The sequence below is a fragment of the Lutjanus erythropterus genome, chromosome 8, assembly GCF_056507025.1.
Source record: "Lutjanus erythropterus isolate fLutEry1 chromosome 8, fLutEry1.hap2, whole genome shotgun sequence".
Classification (NCBI taxonomy): Eukaryota; Metazoa; Chordata; class Actinopteri; order Lutjaniformes; family Lutjanidae; genus Lutjanus; species Lutjanus erythropterus.
In genome coordinates, this window is record NC_139324.1 from 17,838,006 (window position 1) to 17,860,822 (window position 22,817).

The window sequence follows — 22,817 nt, forward strand, 5'->3', positions numbered from 1 at the left end:
CCTTACTGGTGCTCCGCACTTCCTTTGTCAACGTTAAAAACCAGCAAACCAGTGTGGTGGGCCAACGTACTACAACTTGACGCAAGGCTGATCCACAAGAGTATCTCGAAATCTCACAATCACATCATTAATCTAAAGCTTTAAAGCCGAGCCAGTGCCAAGTGATCGTTAATGAGATCATTAGCAGAGATGAAACAGACACACTATGACCACAACATGCACCCAGTGAGCACCAACCGTTGATTTCTAGTTGAAAACTGGTTGATATTTAGTCTGAATGTCTGAAGACTTCTTTTCGCCGTCTTTTCAATTAGCTAAAATGTGGTCTCAACACCACTGTGTCACAAAACGTGTTAAATCATTCTGATCATTTGTTCAGTTGTGGGTTGAAAGAGAAGCTATATTGTTAAGTGTGAAGTAGGGATGAAACGATAATCAGTTTCACAATAAACTGCACAGAAATTTCTGCTGATTAATTAATCATTTCAAATTTAAATTATCATAATGTAAGTGTTTGATTACCGCGTTTTGAAAACTTGTAGTTAATAATGTCCAGCATCAACCATAGCTACCAACTGTCTCGCAGATGCAGCAGTATGAGTTTGTTTTGCATCATTGAAGACCATGACATCACAAAAAACATGTCGTTTCAAATCTTTGAGAGGTTTTTAGTATAAAAGTTGATGAAATGATTTCGGTGTGTGTATCAGTACTTACACATTTTAAAGATATCATGATAATACTGATAACCGCAACAATTTTGGTCACTATGATCGTGATATGAAATTTTCATACCTTTTCACCACTAGTGTGAAGGTATTTTTCCAAACTCATACTTCTCTGACAAAAATGTAATTTCAACGTGTATAATTTCTCATATAAATTTTCACAGATACAAACAATATAGGTTGTGTGCTGCCAACAAGAAGCTTTTCTTTTTTTTTGATTTGGCATCCATAGCGAGCCAAGGGAGATAATTAAGAGCAAAAGATGCTGAGCCATAGATGTAGAGTACGACACAAACTGTAGACGTGAAGAGTGTGGGAATCAAACGAGCTGCATGCGGCTCCGGAGCCACAAATCGCAGACCCCTGACTTAAGAGAATTTAGAGGATCAAATCCAGGCAAGATACAGCCTAAATAAGAATGTTCAATCAACATCTTTAAATAGCCAATGAAAAAAACTTTTGAACCTATTCTGAATGTCTTCACCACTGACCAACGTCTTTTCAACGGTAAAATGCTCACTGGGTATTTTTACTCTTAATAACCAACAACTGGCTCACTTAAAGGCGTTAGCTAATCAGTAGAGACTCCCTCTGACAAAAACAAAATAAGTACTCTTGTGTCTCACCATTTAAAAGAAATACTCTCAAACATCCGCTGGAAGATGGAAAATAATGCACCATAATGGTTTGCAGACTGCCCTTCCTATTCTCTCTGTTTAAACTCTCACACACACTCACTCCAACACACACACACACCCACCCACCTGCTGGAATTATTAGTAAAGCTTTTCTCACAGGTATCCTCGACCTGTCTGAGTCACACCTAAAAAACATAGGTAGCAACATAACCACGCTCCAAAATGCCCAGAGTACACTGTATTGTTTCAGTGAAAACAATGCACCAGGTGAGCTCAATGCTCAGGCTCTCTCTCCCTCTCTCACACACACTCACACACACACACACACACTCTCACACAATAATGCTACAATGCTCATGTCTTCTACATAACAATAAGGCATAAATGATAATGTTAATCTTTGTCAAACTAAGAAAGCCAGTGATCTTGCCCTCTCACACTATACAAAACAATTAAAGGCATAAAGTAATATTTAAAAAAAAATAAAATCAAATGATTGTTAAAGACAGCATGACAAATCAAGTCCACAAAAAACACAAAACAAAACCAAAAAATCTATTAAAAGATTAAGATCAGATGCTTCAGAGTGAGGAGCACCTGAAAGAAAGAGCCCCTCGTGTTGAAAAGACCTCGCAGATACACGACAGACACAGGTGTCAGCGACTCGCGCGCCACCGAGGCACGGTCGCAGAGTTCATCTCTCATTTTTTGGTCTTGACAGTTTCTAAAAAAAAAATTGCTATTTTTTTTTTATAATAAAAAGGAAGATTTAGGGGAGTTTTTTGAGTAAGCATGATAAACACTACATTCAGTCTTGATAACATACTGGTTCAAATATAAAATATGAATATCTTACAAGTGTTTATATATATATTTATATGTATAGAATTAAGAAAAGATCGTTTCTCTAATTCTTATTCCTCAGATAAATATTTCAGTAACATCCTATGGTGCCAGTGGCGGTTCATCTTGCTAGCACGTGTTCAACTCTTCAGTAACTACAAACAGCACTGGAATAGGACTGAGTCCTGTAGGCCCATCGTGGCCTTAAAGACAGGGAAACCAGCAACATGAGCAGCCAGACACCTGTCTAGCTGCAGAGAGAAAAGGCTTTTACTTTGGCAAGAAGGATCTCAAAATAACATTTAAACCTGGAAATACCCCATAAATAGTAGTACTAGAAAATAGCAGTAGTAGGTTGTCCTTTTTATGTATGGTTCCTAAGTTATGGTTCATCAGTATAAACTTTGAATGGCGAGCCAGACAGTACTTATACATTCTACACTGTTCTATACACAGAAATGTCTAAAGGTGAACCTTATGTTTAAGTGCTGCTGAGGTATATTCAGTCAAAATAATTCAACAACAGAAAAGAAATACACAAGAGGATAAACGTGGACAAATCTCACTGCTTACAGTCGCAGCGGTTTCACTGTGGTAATTTATTTTGTTATTTGGAAGCAGCAGCAGAACAATGCTCCTCTTATGTGGGGTTTAGTTGAATGTGTAGCACATAATAGTACTTATCCCAACACCGTGTTGGGTCAGATAATTGGGCAAACTAGTCCACGTACAGATTTAGGGAGCAGCACATTGTTTTATAACATGCTGGTTCAAAAATGGCGGTGCTGAGAGGAGGTGTAGTATGTTTATCTGATGATCAGATCTATGCATTTACATAGGTGAGCCCTCCAGGCAGGAGGGTCTGAACCACAAAACCTGATTTTCACAGGGTGTAGTCGTAAAGCTATAGCAAAGCATGCAGGCCTCTCGACAGCTCAACTCCAGCAGGAGTTTCAGCAGCAAGTTGTTAAAGCTAGGTTTCTGTGATCCTTTATCCAGCAGCACCAAATCAGGAGTATCAGGTACTGACCGAGATGGAAGAGAAGGAAAATAACAGGGCTGCCCCTTCATATTTGACTAAACATTTAGCCTTAGTTGACCATGTTTTCATATATTCATTAGCCTCAGTAAAAAAAAAAAAAAACACCTCGAACACCCAGGGGACTGTTTCAACACAGATGTGTTCTCTTGTCCGGCGCACCGCTGCTAACTGTGCTGTAGCTGCCATTAGCAAGTTAGCTCAGTTAGCGGTCCTAGTAGACCGGGGGCCGAGACCAAAGGAAGCAAGTCTGATGACCCGGAATACTGAGGTGATTTCAGTGGCTCCAACCACGACCAATCACGAATCTGATTCTGAAGATGATGAAGACATGGCAGGTACAAGCAAGGACAGGAGATGTCAAGAAGCCGAGGAGCGACTTTGTAACTTAGCGAGTACCTGTTCCTAACTTGTAAGTATACATTGTCTACCATGTTAATAAGTCTGCAAGTATTTGTTATTGTGAAGCTGCAAGTTATTTATTCCGGTGTTTTGAACAACACTTGTGTGACGTTACACTGTGTTGCAACAAAGTAAATCTAAATGTTGAGTCTTTGCTGGTTGTTCCAACACATTCAGAGTTATTACCCTTTTTTCCTGTAGTATTCAACAGGCGGCTCGTTTCGTGCCCCAAAAATATATATTTAAATAATTAAATTAATATCATAAATGTGCGACAATAGTTGAGTGCTGGCCTGAACTAACAACTACTGGTCGATTAGTTAAAATCTTTAGTCTGGGGCAGCCCAAGAAAATAATCTGTCAGAGGAGTGGAAAGGAGTGATAGTGTGAACGGCAACTCGTGTGCTCGGACAGGCACAGCAACTACTGAGGAAAACCACTTTGGTTCAAGCTGTTGTTTTATGGCTGAATATTAGTACAAAACCAAAAAACAGAACCTTTCCACTATGCTTCAGAAAAGTCTAAAACTGCTACCAAAATGGCCCAAACTAACGAAAAAGGAAAACAAGCCATCAAATGGCTCAAAGAAATCCAGGATCTGGCATCGGGAGCAGGGCCCCAGTGAAAAAAAAACAACAACAACAAAAAAAAGAAAACAATAAAGTAATAAAGAGTGAAAAGAAACTACTTTCTCATGCCCCAACCCGCCAATCCTTCTGTTTTTGGTCAGTTGTGCTGCCAATTAAAAAGTTGAGCTATGAGACACTTGGTCAAATTTTAAAAAAAAGGTCATCTTTGGAAAATGATCATCAAAATATTGCATTTCTATATTCTGTTGACAATGAAGAGAGATTCTGTACTCATAAATATATTGACTAGACTAAGCTACACCGACTACACACAGCAATTATTTTAACAAATATTTTTGGTATATCTTAAAGTACGTAAGCCAGTCAAATGACTGCAGACAAAAAAAGAAAAAAAAAAGGAACAGAATTTCATTCCTCCCCAAACAGGCAGACTGCAGCTCATCAATCCAGTTTTTTGGTACAGATACTGTGCACAAGTAGATACGACGGTACTACTATTAAAAAAGAAAACAAAAACACAACACAATAACCCCATCTAGCCAACGCCACCATACATTTGGTATGATGACCACACCCTGCTGACTAGTCCTCCCCAAAAACAGACCAGTCAGCAGTAGAGCCTTGTGGATCATGCAGTTACTGAACTCTCAGCACCTGCCTGAGCTATAGACAACACATGCAGACGTCTAATTTCTACCTCTGAATCCAAACATAATATACAGTTTTCCAAAGGACCACCATCCCAAACAAAATCACCCTCAATCGGACACGTGACCACACGTCTGCAGCTCTTTTTAAAGCTCTCAATGTAATGTTTTCAGTCATTTTCTATCAGTGTCTAAAATCTGCACCCAGACCGTCGTTTTACAAAAGCTCGGCAGCTACGTCGCCACCGCGGCGAAATGCAAAACTCAGTGTTTCCAGAAAAGAGAGACTCGGAGAGAAACATCCCATCCCTCCGACCCTTAAAGCAATGATAACCTTTATATCGGCCACTTATTACTTGTTTTTAAAGCCTTATAACCATGATTAAAAATTGATAGTTAAATCTTAACTTAATATTAGACTTACAAAGTTCTGAAAATGTCAAAAAATATAGACAGCAAAGATAAAAGGAAAAAAAGTCTCTACAATATAACTTTGATATGATTTACGTCAAGGCTTGTCCAAAAAACCCAAAAAGAGATAATTAAAGATGGGGTGACACACAAATCCCCATTAGTGATGATGAATATTGTGAAATTAGTAGTAAATCAGTTTAGTTTGAACGTTAAAAGAGGAAAAATCCTAAAGTTTTTTGGTTAGAAGTAGTTCAGAGAAAATTCTGACCTGGAAATAGGAGGATATATATATTTATATACAAAATGTGAACAGCTTGATGGTGCCGAGGATTTTTCTCTTCCTGGACACTTGTCAAGGGTTCATGAGGAGCGGCAGGCCAACAACAGTGTCCATCTGGCTACTGTTTGTGGAAAAAAATAAAAAAAAAAAAACATCCAAGAATCATAAAAGGAAAAACAAACAAAAAAAAACAGGAACAAACTTCAAAAAAACAAAAAAACAAAAAACCCAACCTCATGTGAGGCTGTTTTCTTTTTGGTGGCAGCAAAAGGATTAAATAATGATAGATACAATGGAAAGAACGTGGGGTGGTTAGTGAAGCGCAGAGCCTATATCAAACGACCTCCCTATTCCCTACATGGTGTGATAGGAGTAGTGCACAACATAAGAAATAGGGCGTTCATTTCGGGATGCAGCCCGACTGGCTTCACTGAGCCTTGGAGGCAGTGGTAATGGTCGAGGCTTGCACAGGCACAGCAGCCGTGGTGGCTTGATGATGAGCGTCAGCGGTGACCTGCAGCCCCCCTGCCCCGGCCGACACCAGGCTGACGGGGTTGCTGGTGAGCAGCGACAGGTTCTGGGGGTTCAGGAAGAGCGGCGTGGTCACCAGGTTGGGCGTGTTGCCGGCAGAGGTGTTGGCGAACAGCAGGTTGCTGCCGTCCAGAGAAGTGATGGGGATTGTGCCGCTCGACGCCAGAGCTGTGAAGGAGACAGCAGAGATGAGTGTCAAAGTACGGAGGACCAAACCTGACTTACAAGGCAAAAAGTAAATTGTGATGTCATGGAGTATTGTAGTTTTTTTTTTTTTTTTTTATTTTGCTTTCAATTCAGTTTAGTTTCTGTTTGAGTGGGTTTATTCATTTCAGTTTAGTTTTTATTATTTAAAAATGTTTTTTTTTAGTTTCAGTATTAATTTTATTTAATATATGGGGTATTGGTCAGGGGCAGATTCAAGAAGTTCAAAAGAGGTATTACAATACAAACACAACACTTTGTGAGGGTTCACAGACCTTTAGACATCCCAGTCTCAACAAACATATGAACCAGTGTCTCCTCATGCTTGTTGTGTTGACAAATTTGACCAAATTGGCAAAAACTAAACTAAAGACATTTCCTCCGGATTTTTATTTTAGTTATTTTTGTTTCTATGTTAGTTTTAATTTTTTCTAAAGTATTTTTTGTTTTCATTTCAGTTAAATAAAAAAAAATTCACACCTAATTTTAATTTTTAACTACTTTTAGTTAACGATAATAACTAGAGGTGTAAATCTCACTGACTGAAACAATTCGATTAGTATCTCGACACATGTTCAACAATGCAATATACGTTAGATACTTTTAAATGGTAAATTCAGTTCGATACAATTCAGCTCTGTCACGATACGATACAATATGATATGAATATTTCTGAACACTCTATTAGTTGGAACTTTTTTTTTGCTTTTAAGATCTCAGTTTTATAAGCAGAGTACAAAGGCATTTTGATTAGAGATGCAACAATATACTGAATATTTTGATACTACTATAAAAAATGTCCTGATACCACATGGACTGTGACAATATGTACTGTGATATTATGTGGTTAAGGGTCACATGGTTATTTTTATTTTATTTTTATTTTCTCTCATAAAAGGACTGCAACTGACCGCAGCAGCGTTTTTGTTTTAACTTTAACTTTTTGACTTAATGGACTTTTTATCATGGGATTATTGTTACAATAGTAACCTACACTGGTATTTTTTCTTTATTATCTTAAAATGCTTCATATCCGTAAAATAATGTACAACCTGAGCTCAAAACTACTGACTCGATCCCATTTCTCTCATTGTCTGCGTGTGATGTACAAGTGTACAATGTGAAGATGCAAAAGACAGAAGCCTTTCCACAGCACAACAATGATTTCTAAGGTTATTATGTTTTTTAATTTCAGATCGATTTAAATAGGATCATGCAAACAAGGTCAGTTTTCAGTGACAGAAAAAAGTCTGTGTTTTGTTTTTTTTTAACATAAAAATTTGTTGTTGCTAAGCAATTTCATTCATTTTTATTTATTTGTTTTTTCAAAGATATCTTTTAGGTAATTTTCACCTTTAATGGACAGGATGACAGTGAAGAGGCAGACAGGAAGTGTGAGGAAGAGACGGGGCATGACATGCAACACAGGTCCCCGGCTGGGATCAAACTACGGCTACGGGATTCATTTCTCTTTTCACAGAAGTAATTTTCTCTCAGCAGGATTAACCTCATGGGCGTGGCCTGAATTATTTAGCTGTTAATATGCTAATTCATTGTGGCCTCATTAACTTTTTGCTTTCACTGTGCAAGTTATATCAACAGTGGGTTACTATGGTAAACCCATGATGGATTTTATTATCATTTTCATCATAATAATATAGTTATTAGGTAGTTTTTGTGTTTCCCAGTGTTTTTAGTGTACCCAGTTTCTTGGGCCACTTTATCTATTGATTCAATATAATTAATTCCTAATGAGTCTGCTTTGGTCCTCCATACCAAAGGTTTTTACATTTTTTAGCTATTATACACTCGTTGTGTGGTTAACTTGTCAGAGTTTGTACTGATTTTTTTTCCTCATCACTTCCTGACCTGCTACCAGCTTCACTGGTTTCAATTAAAGTAGGTCATCAGCAGTGGATGTAACCAGTCTGTCATCACAACCTCTCACCAATCACCAGTACATAAAATCTGGGACTAACTGGAAGGCTGAAATCTACTGCATGTCTGTCCGTGCTGGGAGAGGGATCCCACCTCTGTGGCTCTTCCTGAGGTTTCTTTCTTTTTTTTTTTCCCCTGTTAAAATAAAGTCTTTTTGAAGTTTTTCTTTACCGGGGTCTAGGTTCTCAAGGACAGAGTGTGTTGTACACTCAGACTGTAATATTGGGATATGAACAGAAATTGTCTTGACTTTATTTCTTTATATTTAATAAGTAACCATTATGACATGCTCTGCAGAGCATGTTATAATTATCAGTTGTGGCCTCTATTTCAGTTTGTATGTTTACCCTCTTGTGCATTGTCTTTTGTGTCTCTGTAAAGATAAACCAAACAAACCTGGTCAGCCAATCTGCAACAAAACTGTAAATACATAAACAGTCCACAGTGCAAAAATGGTTGGGAACCTCAGCTCCCTGCCATGCAACTATCTACGAAGCTGCATATGTACTGCTGCATTACTCCTTTTCAGACATAAAATGTTCATTTATCTTGCTTATTCAAAGTTTGATGAATATTTATTTTGTTTAGTTTTTTTTTTAACATATATAATTTCTTTTCTTTAAAAAAACTTTAAAATAAATAAATCAATGAAATTAATATAGATTAATTAATAATTAATATATATGACAATGGTACATACCTTGGATGGTAGCCAGGGTGCTATTGCTCATGAGTGCACTGCCAAGGCCACCAGGAGTCAGACTGAGCAGGGCTCCCCTGGACACACGGACAAAGACAGGATCATTTAGATCAATAGACACCACTGAGTGAACACCACAGAGGTAATTATCTGAGACAGAGCTCCAATCATTAGTCAGCTCATTGAATGTCAACTATTAAACTGATTGTCATCTTTTTAGATAACCATTTTATTGTTTTAAATCATTCTTAAGGAAAATTCTCTGATTCCAGATCCTCAAATTTGAATATTTTCTGTTTTATTTACTCCTTTATGACAATAAACTGAATATCTTTGTGTTGTGGACAAAACAAGACACTTCTTGGGGAAAAGTGAAAAAAAAAAAAATCACCATTTTATGGAACAAAAAACTAATTAATTTAATAGGAAAATGATCAACAGATTAAGCAATAATGAAAATGACTGTTAGTTGCAGCCCTTATCATATGCCTCGTCAGCATAAGCAATACTAACCCTGGAGCAAACTGAGAGGAGGCCATCAGTCCTGGGTTGAGCCCTGCAGCAGCAGCCATAGCAGCGAAGCTGGCACTGGTGGGTAACTGTGCAGCACCCTGCAGCGCCGCAGACAGCCCTGGAGCCGCCACCATCACCTGACCCGTCCCCAAAGTGGTGGGTATGGATGTCGGTGCCTGGGTGACGATGGTTTGCGCGTGAGTGCCGGCCTTGCTCTCTGTGGTCGTGGACTGAAGAGTCGTCGGCGACGGGCTTAAAGATGGAGAGCTGGTTGCTGTAGTAACCATAGGTGCAGTGGAGATGACGGACGCTGTGTTTGTGGCTCCAACTGTCGTGCCTTAGAGGGAGGGTTGGGTAAAAATACAAGTTAACCTAAAATTCTATTATCATGCATGATTCAATACACACTTTCATTAAGGCAAACACATGAACACACCTGTGAAAGACAAACTGGAAACGCTGGTGCTGGTGAGAGGCATCACTGTATTTACAGTCAGAGTGGTGGGTGTGTTAATAGTTGGACTGCTCACAAGGCTTGCTGTGCTGGCCACCTGGGCAACAGAATAACAGGGAGGATTAAATTAGCAGAGTGTCACTGAGCTGCAGCACAAAACAATATTTACTCCTCATACCCTTTATATTCCATTGTTTTTATTCTTTTGTTACTGTAATTTCTGAGCGATCTCTGGCGCTAAAGTTTCTTTTGGGATTAGTAAAGTTCTTTCTTATGTTAAATAAAATGAACCTTATGGAAATGTAGCCAGTTCCAGAGAACAAATGACAAAATCTATACGACAAACTGAAACAACTGTAACTGATCCTACAGTTGAGCCAGGAGTGGCACAGAGACCTAAAAAAACTGTCCTCCACATGTAGAAAACAATCCTTGAAGAATCACTTAAGGTGTGTGTGTGCGCATCCATACCAAAGGGCTACTGGGGGTAAAGATGGTTTTGATGGGGGTGCTGCCTCCTCCACTGCTGCCACTGCTGGGGGGGTTAATCCTCTTCTCTTTCTGCCGGCGATTGCAGAACCAGACCCGAATCACCTCCTTCTCCATGTTGAGCTGGTCAGCGATCATGGTGATCTCCTCAGAGGTAGGTTTTTGGTTCTGCTTGAAAAGGGCAAAAGAGCCAGGGATTCCCTGTGAGCACTGAGGAAAAGGCTGTCTGTGTAATTCTCCTGCTAGACAATGGACCTCGTGCAAGAACATTTTCACATGGTTATCTTAACCTTCTCTTAGTTTTGTTCATACAATGGACTCGAACATGTCACTTCAGATTCAGCAAACGCTCTTAATTTAAGATAACATGTAAATAATCTGTCTGTGCATATTTGAGTGCATGAGACTTGTAAATTGACATAATTAATACACCAATAATACCATATAAGGCTTGAAAGAGTTTTTTTTAAGAGTAAAAACAACTCAACGAGTTTGGAGATTGACATTATGCGTTCACAGATCCATACAGGGAAAATTGTCATTTTAACAGTGTCAGCAGTGGAATCAAAAGAAATGCTACAGCAAAGAAACAGGAAAAGCAAGTCCTGTTAATCCCGTACTACTGGAAGGTTGGACTGTCACTAAAATAAAGAAGAAACGTCTCGATATAAAAAAATGACTTCAAAGGAATAAACGACTCCACACAGCAAAGGGATCGATGACTGCAGTGGGAGGAGGTCAAATGGAAGGTTTATACTTTTATAATTATGAACTACAATTCATTTTTAGAACTAAAAATGTCTTCAAACTAATGAAATATACAGGAAAGTGAAAAAAAAAGTGAAACAAACAAACAAACTTCAGTTTGGACCAGCAGACTGACTGCACATGACTGTACAATAAGTCTGGACCACCCAGATATTGTTTGTATTTGAAAGAAAATTCAAAATTCGAAAAAATTGATAAAATGTCACCAGTTCTTATAAACCACTTGTACACACCGTTTAAGAACAAATATGTTCGTACCAGCGGTTTTTGCATGAGGCCCAGTATCTATTACAGGATTAAGCACTATGATCAAAAATGTATAACATGATCATTCCCCATATTTTACAAATTCTCTCTCTTCAGAATCATCCCCCCATCCATCATTTACAAACATTTATACTTTGGAGGACTGCAGGGGGCTGGAGCAAATATATGTACAAATACAAGGAATTTGACTCTAATTATCTTACTGCTCTTAATGTACTTGGAGATGTTTTTCAAATAAGCTACTAAATGCTCATTTCTGATGACTTTTTTTTTTTACTGGTTGCTGGTCACAAAAAGAAATACACATTTGAACAAACTAAAGTAGAACGTATTAATAAGTAATAAAATGTTATATGTATATCCTATAATACAGGCATGAGCTAGCTCTGATCCAAAGGCAGAAGAAAACAACAAGTTTTAAGGATGATAGCAAACACCAGACCAGATAAATTAACACTTTGTTATTATATAAAAAATAGTATTTTTCTGGACACGATGGTTTAAAATATGAAAAGTACCCTGTTCTCCCCTGTAGAATAATTGATAAAAATGCATTGAAAGTTGCATTTAATGCTCATCTAAGATTAATGCCATTATCCCAAATCTAATATTGACCAAACAAACTTAAACAGCCAACTGCCTTGTTTATTTATCTGCTCATTTGTTTGCTATGATATCCAACATGTTGAATAGATGACAGGAAAGGTAACATAAAAACTAGCGGGGAAAAAAAATCCTTAAAAGTATAAAAAGTTTTAACCTGTTTTTTTCTGCTTTTGATAAAAGCTAGCTCATGCAAGCATTTCATGTTTATCATTCCTCAAACAATATTTCTCATGATCTGCACGAATAACGTAGGAGACCTATGCAGGAAAATTAGTCATAAAAGCTGCAGATTTTGCTGAAAGGTGACAAGTTTGCAGACCTGGTACTCGTACAAGAAAGCACTTTACAAATATGAGTTTCTCACCTCCAGAAAGCTCTTTTCTAAGGCCACTCGGATGTTGGTCTCAATACTGGTCCTCTTCTTCCGTCTGCGGTTGATCCCCTCTATGCCCATGCCCGGGGAGCCCAGGGCACTGGGGCTGGACAGGGTCTGGTCAGATGTCAGGTTCTCTGCACAAACAGCACCGACACAAAGGACAGGAAGGGAGGTAAAGACAAGGTGCTGTGAAGACACACAACCCACTAGAGCTGCAATGTTTAGCCCATTGAAAGAAAACTAATCACCAATTATTTTGAAAATTCTTTGCCATTTTTCAAGGAAAGAAGTCAAACATTTTTTGGTTGCAGCTTTTTAAATGTGAGGATTTGCTGCCTTTCTTTGTGATTCTGATGGCAAATGAAGAGTTTTGGGTGGTTGGTTGGACAAAAGAGGCAATCTGAAGACGTCACTTTTGAATTTGTGATGTGCATTTTTGCAATTTTTTGATAACGCAATTAAATGATTAATTGCAAAAATCATCAATAATAAATAGTAATCACTAGTTGCAGCCCTAGAACCCATGCTGCTTACACAAAACAAAGAATACATATGCAGAGAGATCAAAGCGCTCTCTCCTCATGCCATCTGCTAGTGCATCACTCCTTCAGGTGGGTTCAGGGACAAACCTGCATCATTAAGCCACTTCTCCAACAATGGCTTGAGTTTGCACATGTTCTTAAAGCTCAGGTTCAAGGCCTCAAAGCGAGAGATGGTAGTTTGGCTGAAGTCGTTTCCATACAGCTTCCCCATGGCCAGGCCAACATCCCCCTGTGAGAAGGAGGGAAACACAAAGACATGAAAAATGTAAGCATGATTACTTTCACCCGCAGCACAACTAAAATATGAGTCACTGTAATTATTGCTACATGCACCATGAATTTGAGTCTGAGAATATCCACAGATGTTCATTTGCAAAAACAAATTCCTGAAATTGAAATTGACTCAGTGTTATACACACCTGTGTGAAGCCCAGTTTGATGCGCCTCTGTTTGAAGGTCTTGGCAAACTGTTCCAGTTCCTCCAGATCACTTGGCTCCTCCAGAGTGGGAGTATCCAACCGTTTGGGTGGTGTCTGACTGTGGGGCAGGGACTGAATAGGTGTGGCTGCTGTTGTGCGGGTTGGAGTTGCAGGCTGCAGAGAACAGCAAAATAGAAAACATCATCCTTGTTAAAGGAATGGTTATATTACATGAGGTACTTATCCATAGTCAGTGTTTTATCTACAACAGAAGGCAGTCATCACACCCCCAGTTTAGAGAACCAACAGAAGTCCTGGTGTAGGAAGCTAAGTTATGTACTACTGTGGCCAGGGTCAGCAACAAAATGCATTTTAACCACTTAAAACAGGTCCACCTAAAAAAAAAACAATCACTATCAGTTTAAGTGTGCACTATATTTTGTTTGTGTTATTGTGTGACTTCCATGTTTTAAAAGGTTAGTTCAGATTCACCAAAGTCACACAATAACACAAACAAACTAACAGATTGCTCAGCAACCCCTGTGTTCTGAATGTAAAATTGCTGTTTTTACAAAAGGAGTCTGGTTGAGTGACAGAGTGATATTTGGTTTATATAACAGCAGTTTCCAGTCGGAAACTGCTGTCTGAAGGCAAGGTAAAGCGGTGAAAATATTCTAAATATAGCATACACTTAGACTGATATTGATTTTTTTAGATGGGCCGTTTTTTTATAGATTGCTAAAATACGTTTTACTGCTGACCCTGTCCACAGCAGTACATTGATTAGCTACTGTGCTGGTGCTCCTCTCTGCTTCTCCAAACTGAGGGCATATCAACCTCTATCTACTGTAGGTAATACACTATTGGTACAACCCAACTTCAAATAATCCAAAACTATCACCTGGAACACCTGGATTGCAGCTGGAAAAGCACTGCCAGTAAAACTGAAACACATTTTGTCAGAGTTTAAAAGACGTTCCTGCATCATTACCAACCTGAGTTGCAAGGGTGATGCTGGGTTGAGTCGGCAGGAGGTTAGCTTGGCTTTGAGGTAGTTGAGTTAGAAGACTCGGGGCTTGCAATATGCCTACAGAGTGAAACACGTGTGAGTTAGGATTCATAAAGAATGCTTCTCTAGCAATTAAATACTTGGAATATATCTCTCAGATCAAACACTGCAAGTGTTTTACTTACTCTGTTGGGCCTGCGGTGTCTGTGAGATGATGAACTGAGGCTGCAGTGGTGTGGCGATCGGGTGGCCAGGCTGCACCAGAACAAACTGAGGCAGCAGATTTTGCTGCTGTAGCGGCTGCAAGAACAAACATTTTTTAATACAATGATGTAGAGAAATTAGCTGTTTATAAACATACACCAGAGTACATTACTACCACAGCATTGAGACTATGAACTCATATACCCAAGACTTACTGTGGCACCATTACAACTGACAAAACTGCTAAAGATACATGCTTATTGTTTATTTATTTTTTTCAGACTATACCATGAATAACTTGCTGATTATTTTACTAAGGGGATAATCAAGCCAATATATATAAAATATACTGAACAGTGGAGAATTTGTATGCAGTTATTTGCAGTAACAGAGTTCAATACCACTGTATATATTCATGTGAAGGAGTTCTTTAATTAAAAAACAAAACATTATTTTCAGATTTAGCCTTCTCATGGGGTTTCTTTCTCAAGTTGAAATGGCATATTTGGAAACTAACTATGGAAATCATTTGACTAAAACAGAACTGAGGTATCTAAAATACACAGTCGGCTGGCTGTGAGTTTACAAACAAGAAGTTTTGTTAAAATACTCTTTAAGGACTTGCTGGTGCATGTGTGATTGTGTCTTACAGGGGCGATCTGGATGGGCTGTGACAGGGGCAGCTGGGTGATGGGTGTGGCAGCAGAGGCTGAGATGCTGGCCCCAGTGGTGCTGTTCTGCTGGCTGGCTGAATGCTGTACAGCTGCAGCCAGGAGCTGAGCCTGGGCCTGCTGGAGCAACAGTTGCTGCTGCGCTGGGGTCAGGGTCAACTGAGGAGCCGAAAGACGGAGACAGAGAAAGACGGACAGACGGGGAGACAGACAGAGGAGTGCAGTGGGGATAGGGGGTCAGAGGGAAAAAGAGGGGGAAAACAAAGAAACAGAAAAAGTGAAGAGCCGGTTGACAAATTAGTTTTATGTTACGTCACAAAGACTGGATGAGTCGGTGTTGTCACGATACTTGAGTTTTGGCTTCAATACCCATGTAAAGTTAAAAGTGATAGTAAATGAAGAGTCTTTGGGATTTGGACTGTTGGTTGGGCAAAAAAACTCCACTTTGGGCTCTGTAAAACTGTGATGCTCATTTTTCACAATTTTTTAACATTTCATTCAATCATGAAAAATAAAATCAGCAGATTAACTGATAATAATAATCATTAGTTTCAGCTGGAGGGTTCAATGTTAATGTTTTGTTCTGTTTTTAATTTCCCAGTCAGGCAAGTGGGTCAAAAATCGACTTCTACAGAATTTGAGTTTTAACACAGCTATTGAAGTAGTATTGAAACTTAAGTTATCATGGCAACACTAGTCTGAGCCCAGACAGGCAAATGGAGAGAAGACTCATGCAGCTGAGCCAGGCACAAGTGCAAATGAGCATGTTGATGTCATGTTCAAACTCAAACCCTCATGCACAGTAAACATTCACTCCCGCATAGCACAACAGCAGCCGCATTCAAACCTGACCGGTCCTTCTGAACTACATTATGGCCTCGGGGAGAACATAGATGGATATGAAATGTGTCGTGGTTGGCCTGACCATGAGTGTACAGACAGACACGTGAAGGCAATGTCCAAACACACCCCTTCATGGAAGAATTTGGACATAGCCTAAGAACCACTGGGATGAACAGGCAAACAGGCAGAGAAGACACCAGCCTTAGCCACAGAATCAGGGTAAAGCGATCATTTCATCACCCAATCTTTCAGCCAGTGTTGATCATGTTGAGGTGTCGCCCCAGATGCATGGCTATGACTATGTTTGAACTCAAAGCAATGAGGCAACAGGCCACTTACTCCAGCAATTTGTCCCCCGGCCAACATTAGCTGGGTTTGAGGCAATACACTCTGCTGGACGGAGGTCGGAAGAGCACTCGAGTCTTCCGACTTAGACTAGTGGAAGTGAAGCAAAAAGGGGGGGCTTAGAGGAAACCTTCCTGCAGGCATAACTGAGCATGGTGACAGCATAAGGCAGGCCTGGTTAAATGTATCTCTTAATTTACAGGGACATTTTGGATTATTGAAGTGCGGTAACATGAGGTACTTATCAAAAGTCAGTGTGTGACCTACAGTAGATGCTGGTCAATACATCCCCAGTCTGGAGAGACAGAGAGGAGTACCAGCACGGAAGACAAGCAATGTGCTGCTGTAGACAGGGTCAGCAACAAAATGTATTTTAGCCACTTAAACTGTTATTGATGTTTTTAGATGCACCATTTTTAAAAGTTTTTTAGATGGGAAATAGCTGTTACATATGTCAAATACAGATTAAAAAAAAGACTCATGCTCAACCAAACTCCATAGGCGAAATTATTAATTTTACCTTGTAGAACACTGGAGTTGCTGGTCTACTGTTGCCTCAATCTGTTAGTTTGTTTGTGTGTGTATGTGACTTTGGTGAGTCTGAACAACAGAGAAATAATAACACAAACAAACTAACAGTGGACCAGCAACTCCTGTGTTGCTGCTAGGTAAAATTACAGATTTTGCTATTATATGGACTGGTTGGTTCGGAGAGAACATTATTTGGCTTATGTAACAGCTGCTTCCTGTTGAAATAGGCTGTCTGATGGCAAAATAAAGCAATCAAAATATTCTAAATTTAGCGTACACTGGGCAGTTCATTGCTTAGCTTCTGTGCTGGTATTCCTCTCTGCTTCTCCAAACTGGGGGTATGTCGACCAGCAACTACCATAGTTAATACACTATTGTTAAGTACCTCATACAACCCAACTGTAAATTACCCAAACTAACACTTGGAATACTTGTTGTAAAAATAACAATAAGATCCTAAATGTTTCAAAAACAATTTAAAAGGATATCTCATTCATACAAAAAGTAACAGTCTAAATACAAAAATTAACAAAAAAACAAATAATCATACAATGAAACATAACATCTCCAAGCTACCTGAGCAGCTTTCTGAGAATGAGCCTTCAGTCTTTGAGCAGGGAGAGGAATTTGAATTAAAAGGGAAGGGAGAAAGTGGGTTTTTAAAATGTGCTGCAGCCTTCAGAGACAAGGAAAGTGAATGGGAAAGGAGGGGAGAGTTGAGATGCTAATTAAAATAACTGTTATGCAGTGCATGTAAATTCTGCATAGATTTGCATATTCTCGGCCATCTGTTTCCGAGCAACCGCAGAGCAGCTAATTAGCATACAGGGTTGATTAATCTGCCTTGTTGCCAGGCGACACAAGGAGAGCCTGGCTCATTTAAATGAACTCTTTCTGCTTGTGCATGTGTGAGTGCAGATGAGCGTACCTCTGTTCAAACTTCATACCTTATTTCATTGCAAAAACAACAATTAAGATTTGTCACTGTGCTAAAAGCAATTATCTATTGGACATCTGCTCCTTCCACAGAAATAGCACAACAAAAAGTTACTTAAGGTAAAGTGAGTGATAGTGTGCATAATGTGTTACCTGTTGGAGGAGGGCTTGTGCATGTGCATTAGTGATTGCACTTGTGGTTGACACCGTCTGCCTCTGAAAGTCCAATCCATTGGTTTGGATTCCTGAGGACAGAAATACAGGTCTTGAAACATTCTGCTAAAGTAGGGCTGAACAATATGCAATGAAAATCATACTGTGTGTATTTTGACAGATATTGCAATGAGTCATGATTTTAGTTGAAATGGTAATCTTTGCATTTCATTTTCATTGAATAGAAATGTAAAATGATGTGATTTTTGTTGGGGTTTGTACCAAACAAGCATGTTCCCTTTCATCTGAGGAATATGATTTGCAGGCCGGGGCATCTCTGTAACAATGTAATGCTTCATTTATAATGGTATTAGGGCTTAAACTATTGATTATTTTAACTGTCAATTAATCTGTCAACTATTTTTGCGATTTATTGATTAGGTCTGTAAACTGTAATAAAATGTTGAAAAATGTCTAGCAGTGTTTCCCAAAGTCCAAGATCACATCCTCAAATGTCCACAACCCAAAGATATTTAGTTTACTAAGCTGGAATCAGAGAATTTTGCAGTTTTTTTCTGTGAAAATTACTTAAACTGATTATCAAAATAGTTAACTAATTGCTGCACCTCTTAATGGTATGTTGCAATATACTTTACCTTCATCAAAAAATTGCAGCTCCTGTAATTTGGATATTGTAATTGGGCATATTGCAGTTTTGAAAATATTTCAATTAATTGTGCAGCCCTAAATCAGAGGGGTTCAAAGATGTCTTTTATTGTGGTTTAACTGTCAACGTAATGTGTGCTTGATTACATAGACGAAACACAAAAACACAACACAAAAATCAAGAAAATATGAGAAGCCTGTAGAAGCAAACGTAAGGAGAACAAACTGCTTCCAAGTGCAAAGAAAACAGGTTTTTAAGAGTGACAGCACTGTAATGATTCAAAGTCATCACACAGCTACATAAATTGGTTTGAATGCAGGCTGGCGAATCATCACAGAATTAAATATTAACACGACATTTGGAGCATACATTGATGTGCCCTCATATCATTACACAATAGGCATATAAAGTTGAGCACAGAATTTACAGTGTTCACTCTGAGTTCAATAATTTGTATCACCGAATCAGTGGAGCACTGAGACAGAGCAAATTACTGTGATATTCAATAGGCACAAGTGAGGGAAACTGCTCTGTGAGGTAAACACTTCATTTGACAAAGAGGACTGCCCACAAGGATTTTGGAAAGCTGCCATCTCTCTTTTTTTAATGAGTATAATTTTTTTTTAGCTTTTTCTGATTTGTGCTGCAAAAATTTTCATTTTAACTACAGTTATGAAAGAAACCTGTTGAACAAGGTAAAACAACTCAGTTAGCCCAGTACAAGGGGGAAAAAAAGCCAAAAAAAAGAGTCTGTAAGGTCACTCACCGGTGTTTCCGTCACCACTTTCCATTGCACATTTAGTAGTTTCTGACTGATTATTCACTTTAGCATCTGGAAGAGCCAGACAGAGACAGATCGTGAGACAAACTCACACCCACTGCTGGTACAAATTAGGGCTGGGCAATATATCGATATTGTGAAAAGAGACGAGATATCATCTTAGACTTTGGATATCACTGTATCGTGATATGACATAAGTGATGTTTTTCCTGGTTATAAACACTGCATTACAGTAACATTAATTATCTTAATAGACTGTTATATTATTTACCTTTACCCACCCATTTTATCCACATTACTGATGATTATTTATCACAAATGTAATTATGTTAATATTTTGTGAAAGTACCAATATCCATATCACCCAGCTCAAACTACTTCATATACTCTTCAGTGGTTTAATCTAAAGAAAAGCATCCTATTCTTTAAGCTCATCCGATGTTGAACTATTTGAGAATTTATGGTATACTATTTTACAGAAAATGTGTACATCATATGTTGTGGATGGAGATACTATTCATAAGCCATATCACCCAGCCCTAGTACAAACATAAGTGCTCTCACTTTTGTCACCCAAATATATACTTATAACTGAACGATAATCATATTCTGCGATAACATTTCAGTTACATTCACCATTCAACTACCAGACAAAAAATGTAACACCAACACAATCCAACTGTGTGTACAGTCATGGGCTATAAGACACAGTGACATAAAAAAAGATGTCATATTGATACAATAAACTCCTATGAGTCTGAATGCAAAGTGTGCTAGCTCGACCTTTCCCGTTTCACACAAGGACGTCCCGCAACAACAAAACCCAGCTGAGCTCCATCACAACCTCATCAAAAACTCACCCGCTCCTGCTCCACCTGTGTTTTCCAGCATGGTTGCAGAACCTATCATGGAAAATTGCCTCTGCCGGGGCAGACCCACTGACAGGGTGTCCGGCACTCTGTTCCTCCTCCCACTCCTCCCCTCTCTTCACTCTCCACTGGTCAGCAGCAGCAAGCGGAGTTCAATACGAGCAGGCACTACACACAGACACAGTGGCACTGTCCACAGCACGGTTCACTGAGCAACACTGGGATACGCACACTGGGAAAGCCAACAGGGTTTAGGCAAACAGCTCTCCTTCCCTCTCTCTGGCTCTGCACTCTTTTCTTTTCTTATAGCTCTGCCCCTCTCTCTTTCTCCCTCCCTCCTTCTCTCTCTCTGTCTCGTGTGCCAAGATTGTCTGTACTTCTGAAAAAGTTCAACCTCTTCCTCTCTTGCTGGAATGAAACAAACGACAAGTGCAGCTGGCGGCCTCCTCCAACTCTGCTCCCCTCCCTCCAACTCTATAATGAAGCATAATCAGTATTCAGCTGATTAAAGCCGTATGCAAATCTGCCCCTGCCTCGTTAGCAATGCAAGGCTTTGAAGTCCTGCGAGCGACGCATTTCACACCGGGCTCTGAAAGCTTTCTGCATAATTTAAACCCCTATAAATATTTATCAGCTCATTAGCATATTAATTGGATGGCTTTTGGAGGACGATAAAAAACAGGGGAATAAGGACGATACAGAGAAGGGGGGGAAAGTGCTCAAACTAGCACTTGGCGCAGCAGAGGGAGGGAAGGCAGCAGCACAGGACCAATTATTGTGCGAGTGCACGGCTAAAAAGTAATTAGCTAAGAGCAGGTAAAGGGCTGAAGATATCCCAGAATGCAGTGTGAAGCCTGTCGGCGGTGGTCTGGGCATGTTAGCAAGGCGGACTGCATTAATAGAACGTCTAAGACTGCTCGTTCGGAGTGTCTCTAGGAGTCATGGAGACCGGGCCTAACTGCTAAAAAAAATAGGGGAGGGGGGTCTCGGGTATGAGTGGGAGGGGGACTCGCTCAATCGGAAATAAATAACTCCACATTAATCCACCACAAGCCTGTCATTATTGCTAGACCCCCTGTGGCTAAAGCATTCCACAGCGAGCGACTACAGAGAGTGGGTGGCAGGCTGTTGCTGTCTATGTTTATGAAGTGTTTGGGGATTAGCATATTTAGATTAGCTTTACATTCCATTAGTATTTCATTTTGGAGCCCTTTTAAATTCATTTTCAGCACGCTCTAAGAGTTAATACAGCCGGGAAACAGCCCTGCCATGGTGGTGCACAGGTGTCCAGTGAGTCAGAATGACTGGACTGGAATGCATGGCTGTATTGTGGTCTACAGGGGACGGGGCTTACCGACTAAATCCAAAACAACTGCTCCTGGCTGAAGCTCTAATCAACTTCTTCACTTATCCCACCGCCTGACGAAAGGCATTTGCATACGAGTTGACCAAATCAAACAATACTGCCAAGAGGGCACGGTGGCACAGTACATACTGAAAAACAAACAGACTTTTATCAGCGTGCCCCTCGTGTCATCCAGTGTGAGGAGGACACGAGGGTCATGTCTTCAATCACCAAATCATGTTGGCAGCTATTTGAAAACAGCAGTGGGCTTTTAAGACCAACAAACCAGAGACCTTAAATCTGTGTTTCACAACCTTTTTTGTCAGTTCAAGTATCCTTTCACAAACAGGATATTATTTAGTATTAGCCTATTACATAGGTTAGGGTTGTCACAAATACCATTTCTGGGGCTTTGAAACTCAGTGAGAATTGCTAGCCAATGTTTAAAGCTTTCCTCAAACTTTTTTTTACTTATTATTTAAATTAGGAGTCTAATGAGAAACAACAACAAGCGGGAGAGCTTGCACATTTGTACATCTTTGCGAGGATGCTCTTCCATGCACTTGTATTACATACATGAGGTTTAAGAATTATTAAACACCAGAGAGGAGCTCCATTTCTCATGCAGGATGTTCTGATTCTGCAAATTCAAGTGTCTTCATTTACATTCTCAAACTCTTCTTTAAAAAGATAGTCCACGGGTGCTCCCATAGCTCAGTTGGTAGAGCATTTGTCCCATGTACTGAGGCTGTTAGTCCTCTGCAGTGGTTGCTGGTTCGATTCCCGCCTGTGGCCCATTTGCTGCATGCCATTCCCCCTCTCTCTACCCCGTTTCCTGTCATGTCTTCAGCCGTTCCTATCCGAAATAAAGGCAAAAAGCCCCCCAAAAAAGATAGTCCATATTGAATGATGTAATGGCTGTAAGCTATGCTGTGTGGTATTTGAAGCATCCGACAAAGAAGAAAAATCCAAAGCATCCGGATACTGATTTGGTAGTTGATTACCATTGTAGCAGTAGAAACTTCAAAGTTTGCTATAATGGTGACATCTTAAATTTTTCTGACAAACACTCCAA

At 39.5% G+C, this 22,817-nt stretch overlaps 1 protein-coding gene across 6 annotated transcripts in view; it reads right to left on the reverse strand.

Moving 5' to 3' along the window:
- Positions 1 to 692: 692 nt before the first annotated feature.
- The window catches only part of LOC146322706 (POU domain, class 2, transcription factor 1-like), a 29,662-nt gene continuing 7,537 nt past the window's right edge, over positions 693 to 22,817 (reverse strand). Inside the window, exons 1-15 of one of the 6 annotated variants that reach the window (XM_084724771.1) lie at positions 20,389 to 20,739; positions 19,514 to 19,579; positions 18,081 to 18,172; positions 16,455 to 16,550; positions 15,252 to 15,431; positions 14,583 to 14,697; positions 14,384 to 14,475; positions 13,389 to 13,562; positions 13,057 to 13,198; positions 12,416 to 12,561; positions 10,393 to 10,578; positions 9,904 to 10,018; positions 9,468 to 9,804; positions 8,955 to 9,031; positions 693 to 6,280 (exon numbers count right to left, since the gene is read on the reverse strand). In XM_084724771.1, coding sequence (XP_084580897.1) covers positions 6,009 to 6,280; positions 8,955 to 9,031; positions 9,468 to 9,804; positions 9,904 to 10,018; positions 10,393 to 10,578; positions 12,416 to 12,561; positions 13,057 to 13,198; positions 13,389 to 13,562; positions 14,384 to 14,475; positions 14,583 to 14,697; positions 15,252 to 15,431; positions 16,455 to 16,550; positions 18,081 to 18,172; positions 19,514 to 19,579; positions 20,389 to 20,437 — 2,139 coding nt within the window. In that variant the 5' untranslated portion in view covers positions 20,438 to 20,739 and the 3' untranslated portion in view covers positions 693 to 6,008. Of the gene's footprint in view, positions 6,281 to 8,954; positions 9,032 to 9,467; positions 9,805 to 9,903; positions 10,019 to 10,392; positions 10,582 to 12,415; positions 12,562 to 13,056; positions 13,199 to 13,388; positions 13,563 to 14,383; positions 14,476 to 14,582; positions 14,698 to 15,251; positions 15,432 to 16,454; positions 16,551 to 18,080; positions 18,173 to 19,513; positions 19,580 to 20,388; positions 20,740 to 22,817 lie in introns of those variants that run through there. The other 5 variants (XM_084724769.1, XM_084724770.1, XM_084724773.1 and 2 more) reach the window with 5 other exon arrangements.